Source organism: Nycticebus coucang, chromosome X, assembly GCF_027406575.1.
Source record: "Nycticebus coucang isolate mNycCou1 chromosome X, mNycCou1.pri, whole genome shotgun sequence".
Taxonomy (NCBI): Eukaryota; Metazoa; Chordata; class Mammalia; order Primates; family Lorisidae; genus Nycticebus; species Nycticebus coucang.
In genome coordinates, this window is record NC_069804.1 from 69,530,745 (window position 1) to 69,551,023 (window position 20,279).

The 20,279-nt window shown below is 36.4% G+C and overlaps 2 protein-coding genes and 1 pseudogene across 7 annotated transcripts in view; 1 reads left to right on the plus strand and 2 right to left on the minus strand.

The window, feature by feature from the left end:
• Positions 1–20,279, minus strand: part of ASB12 (ankyrin repeat and SOCS box containing 12) — a 307,551-nt gene that overhangs the window by 86,630 nt on the left and 200,642 nt on the right. The gene's annotated exons all lie outside the window — the stretch shown is intronic.
• Positions 5,295–14,781, minus strand: LOC128578192 (DNA helicase MCM8-like; annotated as a pseudogene).
• On the plus strand, positions 16,454–17,038 carry LOC128578195 (PRELI domain containing protein 3B-like). 2 transcript variants are annotated; one of them, XM_053580722.1, is made up of 2 exons: positions 16,454–16,650; positions 16,741–17,038. In XM_053580722.1, exons 1-2 carry the CDS (start codon positions 16,454–16,456, stop codon positions 17,036–17,038), a joined length of 495 nt encoding a protein of 164 aa, XP_053436697.1. The 2 variants fall into 2 exon arrangements, with proteins under 2 accessions (XP_053436697.1, XP_053436696.1); XM_053580721.1 differs by having other exon boundaries at positions 16,454–17,038.

Genomic DNA, 20,279 nt, shown 5'->3' on the forward strand with positions numbered 1-20,279 from the left:
GCAAATACTGATAGAGATGAAAGAAATAATAAACAAATTATAGATAGGGCTGGAAATACCAATACCCTATTTTCAATAATTGATAATAATAGAATAATAATTGTTCTATCAATAATTATACAGATTGGGTGTGGTGACTCACACCTATAATCCTAGCACTTTGGGAGGCTGAGACAGGTGGAGACTCTATCTCTACTAAAAACAGAAAATCAAGCTGGAAGTTGTGGGTGATGCAAAAAAAAAAAATCTCTTGAGCCCAAGAGTTTGAGGTTGCTGTAAGCTATGACATCAGGGCACTCTACTCAGGGCCACAGTATAAGACTAGCTCTCAAAAGAAAAAAAAAATAAAAACACAAAAATACTATTATATAGAAAATCAGCAAGGACACAGAAGAACTTAACACAATCAGAAGGATCTAATCCACATTTATACAATGTTCTACCCCCAAACAGAAGACTATACATTGTTTACTTTCATCTGATAAAGACTTCATTTATCCATTCCTAAAGAATATTTTTACTAGTTATAGAATTTTGAATTGATTGTTCATTTCTTTCAGCACTTGAAAATGGTGTGCAACTTCCTTCTGGCTTCCATGACTTTTCTGATGAGAAATATGTTGTCTTTTGAATTGTTTTCCCTCTGTAAGTCAGGTGTAATTTTTTTCTTGCTAGTTATAAAAATTTTTTTAGCTTTCAAAAACTTGGCTACAATGTATCTTAGTATAAATTTACTTTGGGTTTATCCTGTTTGATGTTCAATTGGCTTCTAGAACCATAAGGTGTATGTCTTTCAAGACACTGGGACATTACTGTCACACAGGTCCCTGAGGTTCTGCTTACTTATTATTTTTTTTACTTATTAATAGTTTTCTCTAAGATTGGAAAGTTTCTATTGTTCTAGCTCAACTTCACAGATTCTTTCCTATTTCCTTAACATTCTGTTGTTGTGCCCATCCATTCAGTTATTTCATGATCTTCAGGAAACTCAGCAAAATACAGGACAACACAGATAGACAACTCAGTGGAATCAGAAAAATAATCCATAACCTGAATTATAATAGAAATTCAACAAAGAGATAAAATAAAGGACCAAAGAAAAATCATAGAAATAAAGAACTCAATGAATTAAATAAAAAGTATGATTGAAAACTTCAATACAGACTAGATCTGATAAAATAATTTATGAAGGTGAAGACAGGTCTTTGAAATAATCAAGTCAGAGGAAAAAACAGAGAAAAGAATGAAAATGAATGAAGAAGATGAAGATGATATTTATAGGACACTATAAGCAAGTAAATTGTTGCATTTTGAGTGTTTCAGACTGAGAAGAGATGGAGAAAGATTAAACTTATTTAACAAAGTAATGGCTGAAAATGTTCTAAGTTCTAGGAGATATGTGGACAACCAGATACATGAAGACCAAAGGATCCCATATAGATTCAACCAAAAGAAGTCCTCTCTGAGGCACATTATAATCAAACTATCAAAGGCAGAAGACAAAGAGAATTCTAAAAGCAGGAAGAAAAAAGTGTCAAGTCACATACACAGGAATCCCCATTAAGTCACCAATAGACTTCTCAACCAAAACACTGAAGGTTAGGAGATAATAGGATATATTCAGAGTACTGAAGGGAAAACAGTTCATCCAAGAATACTATAAAGAATACTATACCATTTTGGAACACATGGAAAAAGGCAATGTAGAAGAAAAAGAAAATTTAAAAATATTATATCCTGCAAAGCTATCCTTCATAAATGATGAAAAACAAAGCTTTTTGTTTGTTTTTTCCCAAACACAAGCAAAAGTTGAGGGAATTCGGCAGAACAAGACTGGCCTTAAAGAAATGCTCTATGGAGTGCCTCAGCTGGAAATGAAAAGACAATAACTACTGAGATGAAAACATAACAAACATATATACCTCACTGATAGAAATAAAGTCATGATCAAATTCAGAATACTATGTTACTTTAATGGTGGCATATAATCATCTTTCAAGTCTCTAATATGCCGGTGAAAAATCTAAATGGTCAATAATAATTACATGTCCAATAAGTTGTTAAGGAAAATATGATACAAAAAGATCTAAATAAAAGCAACAAAATTATACACTGGGGGGGAAGTCCAAAGTATTTGTATACAACAACCTTTAAGATGTTTTCAGCTTAAAATAGTGAGTATAAAATTCCTTTTATTTATTTTATTTTATTTTTTTGCAGTTTTTGGCTGAGGCTGGGTTTGAACCCACCACCTCTGGCATATGGGGCCGGCACCTTACTCCTTTGAGCCACAGGCACTGCCTTTTTAAAGCCTCAGAGCAACCAAATAGAAAAAAATTACAACAGATACATAAACAATCAAACAAACAAAATAAAAAGAGTCAAGTTTTATTACTATACAAAACCACCAAAACACAAAGGGAAACAATAGGATAGGAGTAAAGAAACAGAGGATTTAAAAACAACCAGAAAACAACAAAATTGGGAAAGCGAGTTCTTATCTATCAACAATAACTTTAAAAATAAACAGAATAAATTCTCCAATTAAAAGATACAGAGTGGTTAAATGAATAAAAAAAAGACCTAACTATAGGATTTCTACAAGAAACCAACTTCATCTATAAGGATATATATACACTGAAAGTAAAGAACATAAAAATGATGGTCTATCAGGGGTCCTAAAACTTTTTAAACAGGGGGGCAGTTCACTGTCCTTCAGACAGTTGGAGGGGTGGATATAGTTAAAAACAAAAACAAAAAAAAAAACTATGAACAAATTCCTAGGCACACTGCACATATCTTATTTTGAAGTAAAAAAAAACAAAATGGGAAGAAATACAATCACACCACTGCATGTGGCCCATGGGCCTTAGTTTGAGGACCCCTGTAAAATGGAAACAAAAAGATAGTAGGAGTAGCTATAACAAATAAAATAGACTTTAAGTCAAAAACCACAAAAAGAGGAAAGAAGGTCATTATATAATAAGGGGGTCAATTCTACAAGAGGATTTAAGAATTGTAAATATATATGCACCAACACCAGAGCACCCAAATAAATAAAGCAATTATTGTAGCTCTAACTGGAGAGAGAGACTACAATACAATAATAGTATATAACTTCAACATGCCACTCTCTGACAGAAAATAAACATCAGATTTAAATTACACACTAAACCAAATGGACCTAACAGACATTTATAGAACATTCCACCCAACAGCTGCAGAAATACACATTATTCAAGAGCACATAAAATATTGCCCATGTTAGATCGTGTATTAGGCCACAAAACAAGCCTTAACAAACTTATAAAAATCAAAATTATTCCAAGTATGTTTTCTGAGGACAATGGCATAAAACTAGAATAGGAGAAAGTTCAGAAACATTACATATACATGAAAATTAAACAACATGCTCTTGAACAACCAATGAGTCAATGAAGAAATGGAAAGGAAATTTAAAAATTTCTTAAGGCAAATGAAAATAAAAACACAATGTACCAAAACCTCTGGCATATAGAAAAAGCAGTTGTAAGAGGTAAGTTTGAAACAATAAGCTCCTAAATCAAAAAAGAAGAAAGATCTCAGAAACCTAATGCTACACCCAAGATAAAACACCTTCTGGGGGCAAGACATGATTGCAAGAGGGACTTTACCTAACAAATGCAATCTGTGTAACCTGGCTTATTGTACCCTCAATGAATCCCCAACAACAACAAAAAAAATAAAAAGAAATGTCAACCAACTAAACCTAAAATTAGAAGAAGGAAGGAAATAACAAAGATCAGAATATAGAAAAGATAAGAAATAGAGACAATAAAACAATAAAAAAAAATCAGTGACAGAGTTGCTTTCTTGAAAAGATAAACAAAACTAACAAACCTTTAGGCATATAATAAGAAAAGGGAGAAGACTCAAGATCAGAGAAGAAAAAAGCAGCATTGTAACTGATATCATAGAAATATAAAGGAGTGTGAGACATTATTGGAAATAATTATGTGTCCCCAAATTGGATAACTTATAAGCAACAGATGAATTTTTGACACATGCAAACTTCCAAGATTTAATAATAAAGAAATAGAAAACCTGAATGAAGTAAAACCAAGTAATGAAATCAAAACAATACTAAAAAGTCTCCCATCAAGGAAAAGCCCAAGACTTGATGGCTTCACTGCTAAATTTTACCAAACATTTAAAGAACAAATACTAATTCTCCTAAACTACTCAAAATAAATTGAAGAGGAGGGGTTATTTCCAAACTCATCCTATGAGGCCACCATTATACTGATACAAAAAACAAAGAAGGACACAACAAAAATGAAAACTATACACCAATGAACATGAATGCAAAAATCCTCAAAATACTAGCAAACATATTTTAACAGTACATTAGAAAACAAAACAAAACAAAACATTCACTCTGATCAAGCAGGATTCATCCCAGGGATGCAAGAGTGGTCTAACATATGCCAAGCAATAAATAAGATGCATCTTATTAATAGTATGAAGGACGAAAATCATATGACCATTTTAATGGAAGCAGAAAAAAAAACATTTGAAAAAATTCAACATTCTTTTAACAAAAACTCTAAAATTAGGTATGGAAGATATGCATTTCAAAATTCAACATCTTTTCATGATAAAAACTCTTAACAAATTAGGTACAGAAGGTATGCATTTCAATACAATAAAGTCCATTATCACAAATCCACGAATAACATCACACTAAACAGCAAAAAGTTAAGATTTTGCCTTAAGATCTGGAACAAGACAAAGTTGTCTATTTCTACCATTTCTATTCTAAATAGTACTGTAAGCCCTATACAGAGCAAGTAGGCAAGAGAAAAAGATAAAAGACTTCCACATAGCAAAGGAGGAAGTCAAAATATCCCTGGTTGCAAATAACATGATTATATACAGTTGCTACTCGAAAAATGCAGGGGTTAGGTGCATTGACCCTTGCACAGGGGAAAATCCGTATAACTTTTTTTTTTCCATATCACTTAAATAATTTATTTTTAGCTTTGGAGAATTTATAAAAAATTAACATATGACTTTATTACTTCTTAGATTAGTTTGCCATACCCAACAAATTTTTTCCTGTGACAGCAGTTGTGGGGCATCATTTTTTCAGGGAACAATGTGTGTACGTATGTGTGTGTATGTGTATAAATTTTGCATATCTTCAGTATTTTTTTATTTTTTAAAATGCAGCTGTGCTTGCAAATATATCTTAATTCTTGTGATAGCTTTAAACTACTAATAAACTCAGGGGACCTTCAATGGGTAAAGTTGTTTTACATAGTTTAAAGCTGGAAAAGCGTTGGGCCTTTTGTCAAGAGGTTACCTTGATCATTTAGTGAACCAATAAAATTTTCAAATGAGTGACTTGAATGTTTAGCTCTTAGGCAATCTGTCGAAGTTGATGAAGTTGAAATAAATCTTTTGGCTGCTGACCTGTTGCTCATTCCAGAACCGTGCTGGGATCACTCAAAATCTAGTTCCCAAATTCACCAGACTAAGTTCCAAGCATGCTATATTTTATAATTTCAACTATATCCTCAACAGCTTCTTTCACCTACTTCCTCTCTCAATTCCAACCTTGCTTATGCCTCTGTTAGATGAATCAAAGATTCTAGCTGCCTAGTGGTGATTGGTGAGCTTTTTAAACTTTGACTGTTTCTGGAGATCCAGGTAAAAGTCTTGAAGAACTTGTGCAGCTTCTGTGGATAGCCTTGGGTAGACATAGGGCCTAGCATATCCAGAGTACTTTCTCAGCAGCTGGTGGGGAATGGGATCTATTGTTTCTCCAGGAACCACCTTTAGTCTTTCTGATAATTGTTTCTCAGAAATCACTTCAAGTATAGAAGTATTTGATTCTTGACTACTCATAGGAGCTACTGTAGCACTGCTAACAGTTCCTTGATTTCCAGCTCTTATTGCAATCACATGTTCGAGAGTAAAGTATCATGATGCCCATTTGGTGTGTCTAACAGGATGAAGATCAAATCAAATCTTGATAGAAGAGCACTTTCCATTTTAAATTCTCAGAAACTGTTTTGGCTTTATTGTAGTGTCTTCCAACTGTATTTGCAGCTGCAATAATGGAAGTTCTTGCAGGAAGGCTGCAAACCACACCAGCCTTAGTAAGACTAATACTTTGTGATTCCATGGCTTCTAACAAGGCTTAATGTTGATTCTCTATCTTATCAAATTCATCTATTCCACAAATACCTTGATCAGCAGGCACCAGCTTCCAGAGCAAAATCTCCAGAGAAACTATCTTTTGAAAAAGTTACATTCAGACCAGAGGTGGTCATGGTATTATTACACATGTACATGACAAGTGGAGCAGCAATGCATACTGCCTGCAGCATCTGACTCTTTCCTAAGCCCGGATCTCCAAAAACAAGGATGTGTAGGTCTCCTCAAACATAATTCTGTTTTTCTCATCTGTATATTTGTGACTTCCTCCAAAGAGTGCTAAAGCCAAACCTGCTTTAACAAGTTCATGATCAAAAATGACAGGGCAGATTAAAATCTTATTGGGTGACCTGGGGTGGAGGCAAGATGGCTGACTAGAGCCAGCTTTCCAGAGAAGCTCCCGTCCAGAAGGAGAGTTAAAGGACAGAAGTTTAGCAAGTAAGCTGATGGTTTGGAGATGAGCCAAGAGAGAAGGTTGAATAATGCACATCAACCCTGCTGAGGCTACCTGCAAAACCAAGTATATAAACAATAGGTATAAAATCTATTGTCAAGCGGATGGGACTCCCCTCCCCCATGAGAACGGCTCACAGTATACTTTCAACAAACAAGCGAGCAGAGTTCAAACGTCCTCCCATTTTATCCCACCGGGGAGACCCTCTAAAAACAGGACCTTCTTCCCCTACTAGGGTGCCACGGCACTCTCCTGCCAGGCATTAAACTGCATAAAACTGTATATATTCTCTACCTGAAATTATGAATTCCCAGCATTCCCCTCCACTCTCACTCCAAGGTCTGGAAGCCTGTCCCCCATGGAGTCCAGATTCTTGGACATTTTCTCAAGAGGTGTGGACAGGGCATGGGCTGTTCCAGGTCTGTGCTGATTCTGCAGCATGGGGGTAAGGACAACAGAGTGGACTAAAGGAACCATATGGGAGAGGGAGAAGTGGTACCCCGTAGCACAGAGCAACAACAGAGGTGGGAACAATAGGGCTCACACCCCTGGGGACATTTTGGGGAGACACTCCCTGTCTCTCTGGGCAACCAGAGAAAGTCGGGCATCTTCTCTGGTGGCAGACACTGGCAGAACAGATCTGGGATGGTAATGCAGGCCCCATGAGAAAAGGGTATGCCTGAGACAGTACCTGCCTAGGCGGGGCATGGCGGGGACTAAGAATAGAAGATGCACACGTAGACACAGCATACTCCCAGGGAGGGGCTGAGCCAGAAGGACTGCTTTAGTGAGCGTAAGACGCACCTGGCCCTCAGGGGATCATAGCTGAGACAAAGGAAGGTGGGCAGAGCTTGGAACTCAGAGCCAAGTGTGAGCTCTAACCGCACCTGTCCCAACACAGACTGCAGTGGAGACAGACACACCAGCTCTGGGCAGTAGCACAGACTGGGGCTGAGTTGCAGTTTCTGTGAACTCAAACAGCGCCTGGTCCACAGGGGAATATAGCAAGAACAGAACCACAAATTCTGCGAAAATGTGTTGGCAACATCAATCAGGGGTGGGTCTGGAACACAGTGAACAGCCCCAGCTTCCATTAACCACCTGAGGTTGTCAGGCCTCAGCTCCCGCTGCCAGATGGTGGTACAGTGCGGAGGCCTGCCTGAGGAGATACAGATATCCCACTCTCCTGGAACATCTTCTCATTGAAGGGAACTGGATCACAGACCTGCGGAGCTACAAGCAAATGGGTGTGACAGAGGTACAAGGTGGGGAAGGAGGCATCAACCTTCCCAGACTGATTCATTTGCTGGTGGGGGTCCTTCTGACTCCAGGGAGCACCAGAACGAGTCATACTTGAGCTGCCAGAAGACCCCTGCTATTTAGTTGTCAGAGACCTTTTGAAGTATCCCACTTGAGACCGAGTGCTGACTGGGACAATTAATTTGGATCTCTCGGACTGGACCAATCACCCAAGGCCTATCCAAACTGGTACCCTGGGTGTGTGGTTGTGGGAAGGTTTGATTTTCCTTTTCCAGTTGTTGCCCATTGGGGGTGGGGTGACTTAATTGCTGGTATTTCTCCACAGCTAAGACTACAACCCAGAGTAACTGATTCACTAGGGTGGGACAGACAGGAGGTGAAAACAAGACAGAATCACTTAGCCCCACTACACCAAGCAGGTCCCTAGTGTCTCAGGCTGTAACACTGTACAGGTCCTTTATAAAGCTCTAGGAGAAAAGGTACAGACACCAGTCCCAGCTCTTGGGCAAAGGGCTGGTTAATCACTACTCCAAGAGTGCTCCAACCCAACTTCATCTTATCTGCTCATGTAGCCAATCGGTGTAAAATAATCATGGGGCAGAATCAGCGGAAAAACTCCAGTAACATGAATAACCAGAGTAGATCAACTTCCCCAAGGAATCATATGGCAGAAACAAAGGAAGATCCCATTCATAAATAAATGGCTAAGATGTCAGAAATCGAATTCAGAATTTAGATTACAAATAAGATTAATAGAATAGAAGTAAAGTGGGAATCAGAAATTCAAGGAGTACTTCAAAAGTTGTATCAAGAATTCAATGAATTCAAAGACAAAAACACCAAAGATTTTGACACATTGAGACAAGAATTTGCAGCCTTCAAAGACCTGAGAAATACAGTAGAATCACCCAGTAACAGAATGGAGCAAGGGGGACATAAGAAAGGATTTCTGACATTGAAGACAAATATTTGAACATTCCCAAACACTCAAAGAGGAAGACAAATGAAGAGCAAATATGGATCATTCTCTCAAAGAGCTCTGGGATAATTCTAAGAAAACTAATATTCACCTTATAGGAATTCCTGAAGGGAACGAGGTTGTTTCAGAAGGCACAGAGGCTCTTCTTCATGACACTATGAAGGAGAACTTTCCAGACATGCCAAGAGATTCTAAAATTCAGATGGCAGACAGTCTCAGAACCCCAGGATGACTCAACCTGAATAAGACATCTCCAAGGTACATCATAATTAACTTCACTAAAGTTAATATAATAACTATCAGCCAGGATCCTGTATCCAGCGAAACTGAGTTTCATTTAGGATGGAGAAATTAAATACTCTAATGACATTCACATGTTGAAGAAATCTGCCATAACTAAATCAGCTCTCCAGGATATTCTCAGACCTATCCTCCATAATGACCAGTGCAATCCTCCACCACAAAAGTAAATGCACTCAGAAACTGCTGATCAAACTCCAACTTCCACAGTGGCAAAAGGATAAAAATGTCTACTGGACTTTTGAAAAACTTGATACCCAAAATTCTACCAGGCTCATCAACATTCTCAATTAATGTGAATGGCTTAAATTGTCCTCTAAAGAGGCACAGCTTGGCTGACTGGATACAAAAACTCAGGCCAGATATCTGCTGCATACAAGAATCTCATCTTACCTTAAAAGATAAATATAGACTCAGGGTGAAGGCATGGTCATCTATGTTTTAGGCAAATGGAAATCAGAAAAAAGTAGGTGTTGCAATTGTATTTGCAGATACAATGGGCTTTAAACCAACAAAAAGAAGGAAAGAAAAGGATGATCACTTCATGTTTGTTAAGGGTAACACTCAACATTATGAGATTTCAATTACTAACATTTATGCACCCAACCAGAATGTGCCTCAATTTATAAGAGAGACTCTAACAGACAACAGCAACTTGATTTCCTCCAGAACCATAACAGGCAGAGGTTTTAATACTCATTTGGCTGTACTGGATAGATACTCTAACAAGAAACTAAGCAAAGAAATTATAGACTTAATCTTAACCATTCAACAATTGTATTTAACAGACATCTATAGAACATTTCATCCTAATAAAACTGAATACACATTCTTCTCATCAGACCACAGAATATACTCAAAAAATTGATCACATCTTAGGTCACAAGTCTAACTTCAGGAAATTTAAAAGAATAGAAAATATTCCTTGCATCTTCTTGGACCATCATGGAATAAAAGTTGAACTCAGAAACAATAGGAATCTGAATACTCATACAAAAACATGGAAACAAAATAACCTTATGCTGAATGATAGCTGGGTCAAAGATGAGATTAAGCAGAAAACAAAATGATAATGAAGATACAAACTATCAGAACTTCTGTGATAACGCAAAGGCAGTCCTAGGGGGAATTTTATAGTACTGCAAGCCTTCCTGAAGAGAATGTTAAGAGAGGAAGTTAACAACTTAAAGGGACATCTCAAGCAACTGGAAAAGGAAGAACATTTCAATCCCAAACCCAGCAGAAGAAAAGAAATAACCAAAATCAGATCAGAATTAAGTGAAATTGAAAACAAAAAAAATTACACAACACATCAATAAATCAAAAAGTTGTTTTTTTTTTAAAGGTCAATAAAATAGATAAACCTTTGGCTAACCTAACCAGAAAAAAAAGTAAAATCTCTAATTTCATCAATCAGAAATGGTAAAGACGAAAGAACAACAGAATTCTCAGAAATTCAAAAAATCCTTAATGAATATTATAAAAAACTTTATTCTCAGAAATATGAAAATCTGAAGGAAACTGACCAATACTTGGAGGCATGCCATTTTCCAAGACTTAGCCAGAATGAAGTGGAAATGTTGAACAGGCCTATATTGAGTTCTGAAATAGCATCAACTATACAAATTCTCCATAAAAAGAAAAGCCAGGGGTAACAGATGGCTTCACATTAGAATTCTACCAATCCTTTAAAGAGGAACTAGTAGCTATATTACTCAACCTTTTCCAAAATATACAAAAAGAAGGAATACTACCCAATACATTCTATGAAGCAAACATCACCTTGATCCCCAAACCAGAAATAGACCCAACAAGAGAAGAAAATTATAGACCAATATCTCTAATGAATATTGATGCAAAACCATTCAACAACATCCTAACAAACAGAATCCAGCAACACATCAAACAAATTATACACCATGACCAAGTGTGCTTTATCCCAGGTTCTCAAGGCTGGTTCAGTATACTTAAATCTATAAATGTAATTTATCACATAAATTAAAAAACAGAGCTCATATGATTCTCTCAGTTGATGCAGAAAAAGCTTTTGATAATATCTAGCATCCTTTCATGATCAGAACACTAAAGAAAATTCATATAGAAGAGACATTTCTTAAACTGACAGAGGTCATCCACAGCAAATCCACAGCCAACACCGTATTGAAAGGAGTTAAATTGAAATCATTTCCACTCAGATCAGGAACCAAGCAAGGTTGCCCATTGTCTCCACTACTTTTTCACACTGTAATGGAAGTCTTAGCCATTGCAATTAGGGAAGAAAAGGCGATCAAGTGTATCCATATAGGGTCAGAAGGGATCAAACATTCACTCTTTGCAGATGATATGACTGTATATCTGGAAAACACAAGGTATTCTACTACAAAACTCTTAGGAGTGATCAAGGAATATAGCAGCATCTCAGGTTACAAAATCAACACTCATAAATCTGTAGCCTTTATATACACCAACAATCGTCAAGATGAAAAAATAGTGAAGGACTCGATTCCCTTCACAGTAGTGCCAAAGAAGATGAAATATTTGGGAGTTTACCTAACAAAGGACATTAACGATCTTTATAAAGAGAACTATGAAACTCTAAGAAAAGAAATAGCTGAAGATGTTAACAAATGGAAAAACATACCATGCTCATGGCTGGGAAGAATCAACATTGTTAAAATGTCCATACTACCCAAAGCAATATACAATTTTAATGCAATCCCTATTAAATCTCCACTGTCATACTTTAAAGATCTCCAAAAAATAATACTTCGTTTTATATGGAATCAGAAAAAACTTCCAATAGCCAAGACATTACTCAGAAATAGAAACACAGCAGGAAGAATTACGCTACCAGACCTGACACAATACTATAAATCAATAGTGATCAAAACAGCATGGTACTGGTACAAAAACAGAGAGGTAGATGTATGGAACATAATAGAGAACCAAGAGATGAATCCAGCTACTTACCATTATTTGATCTTTGACAAGGCAATTAAAAACATTCAATGGGGAAAATATTCCCTATTTAACAAATGTTGCTGGGTGAACTGGCTGGCGACTTGTAGAAGACTAAAACTGGACCCACACCTTTCACTATTAACTAAGATAGACTTTCACTGGATTAAAGATTTAAACTTAAGACATGAAACTATAAAAATACTAGAAGAGAGTGCAGGGAAAACTTTTGAAGAAATCAGCCTGGGTGAATAATTTATGAGGAGGACCCTCCCGGGCAATTGAAGCAGCATCAAAAATACACTACTGGGATCTGGTAAAACTAAAAACCTTCTGCACAGACAAGAACACAGTAAGTAAAGCAAGAAGACAGCCCTTAGAATGGGAAAAGATATTTGTCCGTTATGTCTCTAACAAAGGTTTAATAACCAGAATTCATAGAAAACTCAAATGTATTAGCAAGAAAAGAACAAGTGATCCCATCTCAGGTTGGGCAAGGGACTTGAAGAGAAACTTCTCTGAAGAAGACAGGCGCATGGCCTACAGACATATGAAAAAATGCTCATTATCCTTAATCATCAGAGAAATGCAAATCAGAACTACTTTGAGATAACATCTAACTCTAGTAAGATTAGTCCGCATCACAAAATCCCAGTAGCAGAGATGTTGGCGTGGATGTAGAGAAAAGGGAACACTTCTACACTGCTGGTGGGAATGCAAACTACTATGTTTCTTTTGGAAAGATGTTTGGAGAACACTTAGAGATCTAAAAATAGACCTGCCATTCGATCTTACAATTCCTGTACTAGGTATATGTCAAAATCACAATATAACAAAGACAGCTATACCAGAATGTTTACTGCAGCCCAATTCATAATTGCTAAGTCATGGGAGAAGCCCAAGTGCCCACTGACCCACGAATGGATTAGTAAATTGCAGTACATGTACACCATGGAATATTATGCAGCCTTAAAGAAAGATGGAGACATTACCTCTTTCATGTTTATATGGAAGGAGCTGGTACATATTTTCCTAGCAAAGTATCTCAAGAATGGAAGAAAATGTATCCAATATACTCAGCTCTACTACAAAACCAATTTGTAGCTTTCTTATGAAAGCTATAACCCAATTACAGCCCAAGTAGAAGGGGAAAGGTGAGAGGCAGGGGAAGGGAGGGGAGCAGGATGATTGGAGGGAGGGTAATTGGTGGGACCATGCCTACAGTGCATCTTACAAGGGTACATGTGAAATTTACTAGGTGTAGAATATAAATGTCTTAACACAATAACTAAGAAAATGCCATGAAGACTATGTTAACCAGTTTGATAAAAATATTTCAAATTTTATATAAAACTAGCACATGTACCCCATAATTGCATTAATGTACACATGTATGATTTAATTTAAAAAAAAGAAAAGAAAAAAAATTACAGGGCACAGTGAGTTGACAATGAGTTTAAACAGGTTTTCTTCAGCCTGCATTTCCTAGGTGGCCTAGAAGTCTAAAAGTGAAAACTCTGTCAATGTTCCATGCTTACATCCATCCTCAGAAGCCTTTGTTTTCTGTCATTTGCTATTGCAAAGAGAATTTACTTCGATGTACAAAAGGACCATGCCCTTGTCATTCTTATTTCTTCAGCATTTGAGACTTTGATAATTCCATTAACAGTCACTGTGTCTCCTGGGACACAACCATCCAAAAGATCATGTACAAGCTCACATTCTATGGTTTGTGGAATTCAACCTGCTTTTTGTTAATCATCAGACATCAGCTCTTGGATCTTAATTGACTGCTAGTCCAGCGTAACGGTTAGGAGAGCTGTATAGAGCAGTGAAGGATTTACCACTACACGCAGGCATAGGACACTTTGTCAGAAGCATATATTTTCCATCTGGAAGAGAAATACTCTGAACTTCTCCACATGCAGCACAAAATGCCATCTTGGTGCAAAGAGGGTTTATATTGCTGACATGAACCACTGTCCCTCTTAGAACAATGTATTTTCCATAGTAATCTGCTTAGACACTTTTGAGCTGTTTCAAAGGCTCACAGTTGTATACCCTTGCATGAATGTGTGGCACATTTCCCATTGTTTCTCCATCACCAGAAAATCATTCTTGGGTTTGTAATTCAGCTGTATGCCTTTCAAGATTCTTAATTAATACCTGATGTATGGTCAAACCCATGTAAGACAAGGTTTCCTCAGGAGCATCTCTTAGTTCCCTTGCTATACTTGGTATCAAGTCAGTTATTTCATTGTCTTTTGTCAGTTATTTAAAATCTACCAATATACTTCCCTTTCTTTCTATTTCATCCTTGTCATATAAATAAATATGCTTTGTGAAAAATTTTTCAAATGCTTAAATCTTCTCAATAAAGAGAGCTATCACTGTAAATTTCTGGGAAATAAAGCTTCCAGCCTTGATGTGGTATGAATTTATCCAATGTTGACAGAAGCAGCAAAAACTGTGAGGTTTGTCAAGAATTATGTTTTACTGTGGTTTTACTCAAGTTAGGTCTGTGTTCTCTTTCTCTCCATTTTCCTGAGAAGTTCCTACTACTTTTTCCTCTTTTCCAGCTTTGAAATTTTCCTCATCCAAAACCTCTGACTCTATGCTCTCCATTCATGTCTCAAGCTAAAGTCCAAGCTTCCTCTAAATTCCATTTTGGCACATCTGTCCACATATAACTTTTGACTTAACTACATTAGTTAAGTCTGCTTTGGATCAGATGCCTTGCCAACAACATAAACAGTTGATTTAACACATACTTTATATGTTACACATATCCACATATCATATATTATATTATATTCTTAAAATAAAGAATATTACTAAAAAAACATAATGAATATAAAATATTTCTACTATTCTTTAAGTGGGTCATCATAAATGTCTTTTTTTTTTTTAATTTGAGACAGAATCTTACTTTGTCACCCCTGATGGAGTACCATGGTTTCATAGCTCACAGCAACTTCAGATTCCTAGGCTCAAAGCAATTCTCTTGACTCAGCCTCCTGAGTAGCTGGGACTACAGGTGCCTGTCACAACACCTGGCTATTTTTAGAGGTGGGGTTTTGCTCTTGCTCAGGCTGGTCTTGAACCTGTGTGCTCAGGTAATTCACCAACCTCGGCCTCCCAGAATGCTGGGATTATAGGCATGAGCCACTTTGCCTAGCCGCATCATAAATGTCTTCATACTCACTATCTTCATGTTGAAGACATGGCTGAGGAGGAGGAAGAGGAGGAAGTATTGGTTTTGCTGTCTCAGGTTGGCAGAGGTGTATTAAAATCCACATATAAGTGTCTGGAACAGTTCAAAACTGTTATTCAAGGGTCAACTGTATCTAGGAAACTGTAAGGACCCCACTAAAAAATGTTAGAACTATGTAAAGTCAGTAAAGTTACAAGATAAAAAATCAACATACAAAAATCAGTACTGTTTTTACACATTAATAGTGAATCATGTGTAAGAGAAATCAAGAAAATAATCTCACTTACAATACCTACAAAACAATAAGATACATAGGAATAAATTTAACTGAGGACATGAAAAATCTCCACACTGAAAACTATGAAACACCAATGGAAGTGACTGAAGATGAAATGAAGAAAAGGAAATATATCCCATTTTAGTGAATTGGAAATCTCCATACTTCCCAAAGCAATCTAAAGATTCAATGAAATTCCTATCAAAATATCAATAGCATGCTTTGCATAAATACAAAAATATTTCTAAAATTTGATGAAATCACAAAAGATCCTGAATTGCCAAAACAATCTTGAGTAAAATTAAAAAAGAAAAAATCTGGGGTCATACTACTACCCAACTTCAAAAAATATACAAAGCAACAGTAACCAAAGCATCATGGACCTGGCATAAAAATAGACACATAGACGAATGGAACAGAGTAGAGAGCACAGAAAGAAATTCATGCATCTATCGCCAAATGATTTTTGACAAAGATACAAAGAACATATGTTGAGGAAAGGATAATCTTGCATAAATGGTAATGGAAAAACTGGACCTTCATATGTACAAGATTGAAACGGGACCTCTATCTTTTACCATATATAAAAATCAACTCAAAACGGATTAAAGACTTAAATCTAAGACCTAAAGCTATGAAACTACCAGAAGAAAACATAGGAGAGTCATTTCATGATATTGGACTGTACAAGAATCTTTTGAATATGACTACAAAAGCAAAAATAGGCTGGGGGTGGGGCGGGGGCAAGTGTAGCCTCCTTGCCTCATTGTCACCTAGTGCTGTATGGACAACGCGCAGGCCCCTGGCACCATGAAGATCTGGATTTCAGAGCATGTCTTAGACAACCCATGGGAAACCTTTACAACAGCTGCGATGCAGAAATACCCAAACCTTATGAACCCAAGTGTGGTTGGAGTTGATGTGTTAGACAGACACATATATCACTCCAGAAAGTTGCACAGCCATAGACTTCTCAGCACAGAGTGGGGACTGCCTTCCATTGTGAAATCTCTTATTGGTGTAGCAAGAACCAAAACATACATGCAAGAAGATTCTGTAGTTGATCCTGTAGAGAAGAGAATGGGACTTAAATCTACTAATATTTCATTTACAAACATGGATTCAATAGATGAGAGACATATATACAAACCACATCCTCAGGACCCAGAAAAAACTATTTTGACTAAAGAAGCCATAATCACTGTGAAAGGAGTCAGCCTTAGCAGTTACCTTGAAGGACTGATGGCAAGTACCATATCTTCAAATGCTAGTAAAGGTCGAGAAACAATGGAATGGGTAATACATAAATTAAATGCTGAGATTGAAGAACTGACAGCTTCAGCAAGAGGAAGCATAAGGACTCCAATGGCAGTGGCAGTATTTGTAGAAAAATGATAATGAAAGTTTGTAGACAATGTTGGGTCCCCCAGGTCTTTACAAGCTGGCAATATATTTATTTGTTATTTAAAAAATACAACTATATTTTAGGTATTTTTTTTTTAATAAGCTGATGTAAGGCTATGTGACTTTTCATCAAAACAGAGATGCAGGGCTTCTAAATAAAAGGGATCATCTGAAATTAGTGTTGTCTGAAATGACTAATTTTGAGGGTGCCAGTATCCATGTGAAAATTTAACAGTTTTTTTTAAGTACTTGGAAATTGATATTGACGTTTAATCTCCTAAGGTAGAATTTTAAGGCTTTTTATGTACTGGAGCTCTACCTGGCTTTGGACCAATCCCAGAACAAAGCAGAGTCGCCTCTTCCATACACACAATCACCTTGCTGCTGGAAACTTTAGCAGCTGCATGAGGGAACTCACTTTACAAGAAGAAATTATGGACTTTTAAAAGATAGTAATTCGTATAAAATAACTTGCTCTGCTATAAACTACCATTAAAAACCACAGTGTTTTAGTTTTGTACTTAAATATTTTTGGCATGAAAATTACCTCTAAAGCAATATATGGCTCCAACAACAGTATGATTTTATTGTATTAAAGGGTACTGTATTGATTTGCTAAAGTTTTCTGATTTAGTAAAGGTGCTGTGTTACCTTCCTTGGATTTGTACTTCATGATTTAGTATGCTGTGCCATGGGCTGGTTATGTTAAGTGAAAAAAGAAAGTCATTACCTGAGTTTTGCAGCACTCTAAACTTAAGCAGAAGAACAGCTGTTCACATCTTTTAGCAATTCACATTTGCCTAACTTATAAATTGCCATGTGTCAAAATCACGGTTTTGTAATTGCTAAGGCATGATATGTCAGGTTATTTGAATATAATTACTTTTGGAAGTAACTATGACCACAAAACATCTTTTTTACACGAAGAGCTGTACATCATTTGAAATTACTAAAAAGATGTCTTGATCTGCAGTGCAAACCGCAGGTACTTAATGTTTTTAATAATATGGTGCCACTGTGAGAGGTGGAGATGGTGAGAAAGAACAAAGAATAATTGGGGTGGGGAGAGGATTGGCCTAAATTAACCACTAAGTGAATTGCACTGCATCTTTTATTTATGGAATATCCTTATTTTGGATGCCAGAGGGCAGCTTCAAACTGAAAAACAATCCAACAAATGTACTTTGCTTCATATTTTGTAGCAGGCAATGATCGAACACTAAATAATATCTTTGATATGTGCATCTGTAGCACACAGAGTATTTTTGTTAAAAGGTGATTGATTAGCTGTTGCCTTTATTTTACAATGCTTAATGAGATAAACAAGTCAGATTTCCTATAAAAGAGACCAATTAATATATGTACATAAACCATAGAAATAATATAATGAACTACTTTAAAATTGTTTGTCTACTTAAAATATTGTTCAGCATAGGATTTCTTAGCACATTTATAAAAGCAGGTTAAATCTGATAAAATTTCTGATTTTCCTTTAGTAACCAGAGATGGTTTTTTACAACCGAAATAACATTCAGCAAAACAAAACTTTGCTAAATAATAATATTGATAAAGGTTGCTTTGTATAATTTCTGTTAATTATGCTTGTCCTGAAAAAGGTGTAATGCCATAATGATAAAAGAATTAGAAACAGGTGGCTCCTGTGGCTCAGTGAGTAGGGCACCAGCCCCATATACGGAGGGTGGAGGGTTTGAACCCAGCCCTGGTCAAACTGAAACAAACAAACAAACAAAAAAAATAGCTGGGCGTTGTGGTGGGCACTTGTAGTCCCAGCTACTCAGGAGACTGAGGCAAGAGAATCACCTAAGCCCACGAGCTGGCGGTTGCTGTGAGCTGTGACACCATAGCACTCTACCGAGGGCAACAAAGTGAGACTCTGTCTCTAAAAATAAAAAAAATGAAAAAAAAAAGAATGAGAAACAAATCTTTATCATTCGTTTGATGTTTTAAGCTCTGATCTAATGATAAAAATCCTATAAATTTTTATTTTCCAGTGCAGCTAATTACCTCTTTTATATAACTAGTAATTCATACCTTTTATCTGTTAAAATATAAATAAACAGTAAGCAAATGCATTTAAGGGAACTAAACTGGAATAAATTCTTCATAAATAAAACTTGGATTATTGAGCACCTAACCCTATTTAATATTAAAAATGACCTTACATGAATTAAGAAAAACCATTCTTAATAAAAATTTTATTTTAATAAAAAAGCAAAAATAGACAAATGTGATTAAATAGAAATAAAAAGCTCCTTCTGCACAGCAAAGAAAACAATCAACAGAGTGAAGAGACAACTTACAAAATGGGAAAAAATATTTGCAAACTATGTATCTGGCAGGGGGTTAATATTTCGAATATATAAAGAATTCAAATGACTAATGATTCAATAGTAAAAACTGAAAAAATCTGATTAAAACATGGTCAAAAAACCCTTAATAGGCATTTCTCAGAAGACAACAAGCAAATGGCCAATAGGTATATGAGAATTGCAACATCACTCATCAAGGAAATGCAAACCAAACAAGAATGAGATATTACTTCACCCCAGTTAGAATGGCTATTATCAAAAGACAATGGCTGGGTACTGTGGCTCATTTCTGTAATAGTAGCACTTTAGGAGGCCAAGTCAGTTGGATTGCTTGAGGTCAGGAGTTTGAGACCAGCCTACACAAGAACAAGACCCCATCTCTACAAAAAATAGAAAAATTGGCTCGGTGCCCATAACACAGTAGTTACGGTGCCAGCCACATACACCGAGGCTGGTGGTTCGAGCCCAGCTGTGGCCAGCTAAACAACGACAACTGCAACAAAAAATAGCTGGGCGTTGGGCAGGAGACTGTAGTCCCAGCTATTTGGGAGGCTGAGGCAAGAGAATCGCTTAAGCCCGAGAGTTTGAGATTGCTGTGAGCTGTGATAACACAGCACTCTACTGAGGGTGATATGTCTCAAAAAAAAAAAAAATATATATATATATATATATATAGAAATTTAGCAGAGTGCAGTGGTGCATACCTATGTTCCAGCTACTTTGGAGACTGAGGTGGGAGAAATCACTTTAGCCCAGTAGTGTGAGGTTGCAGTGATCTATGATAATGCTACAGCATTCTAGCCCTTGCAACAAAGTAAGACACTGTTATATACGGAAAAAAAAAAAGACAAAAATAAAAACTTTAAATTTATAAGCTTCTAAAAAACCAAAAGATAAATGTT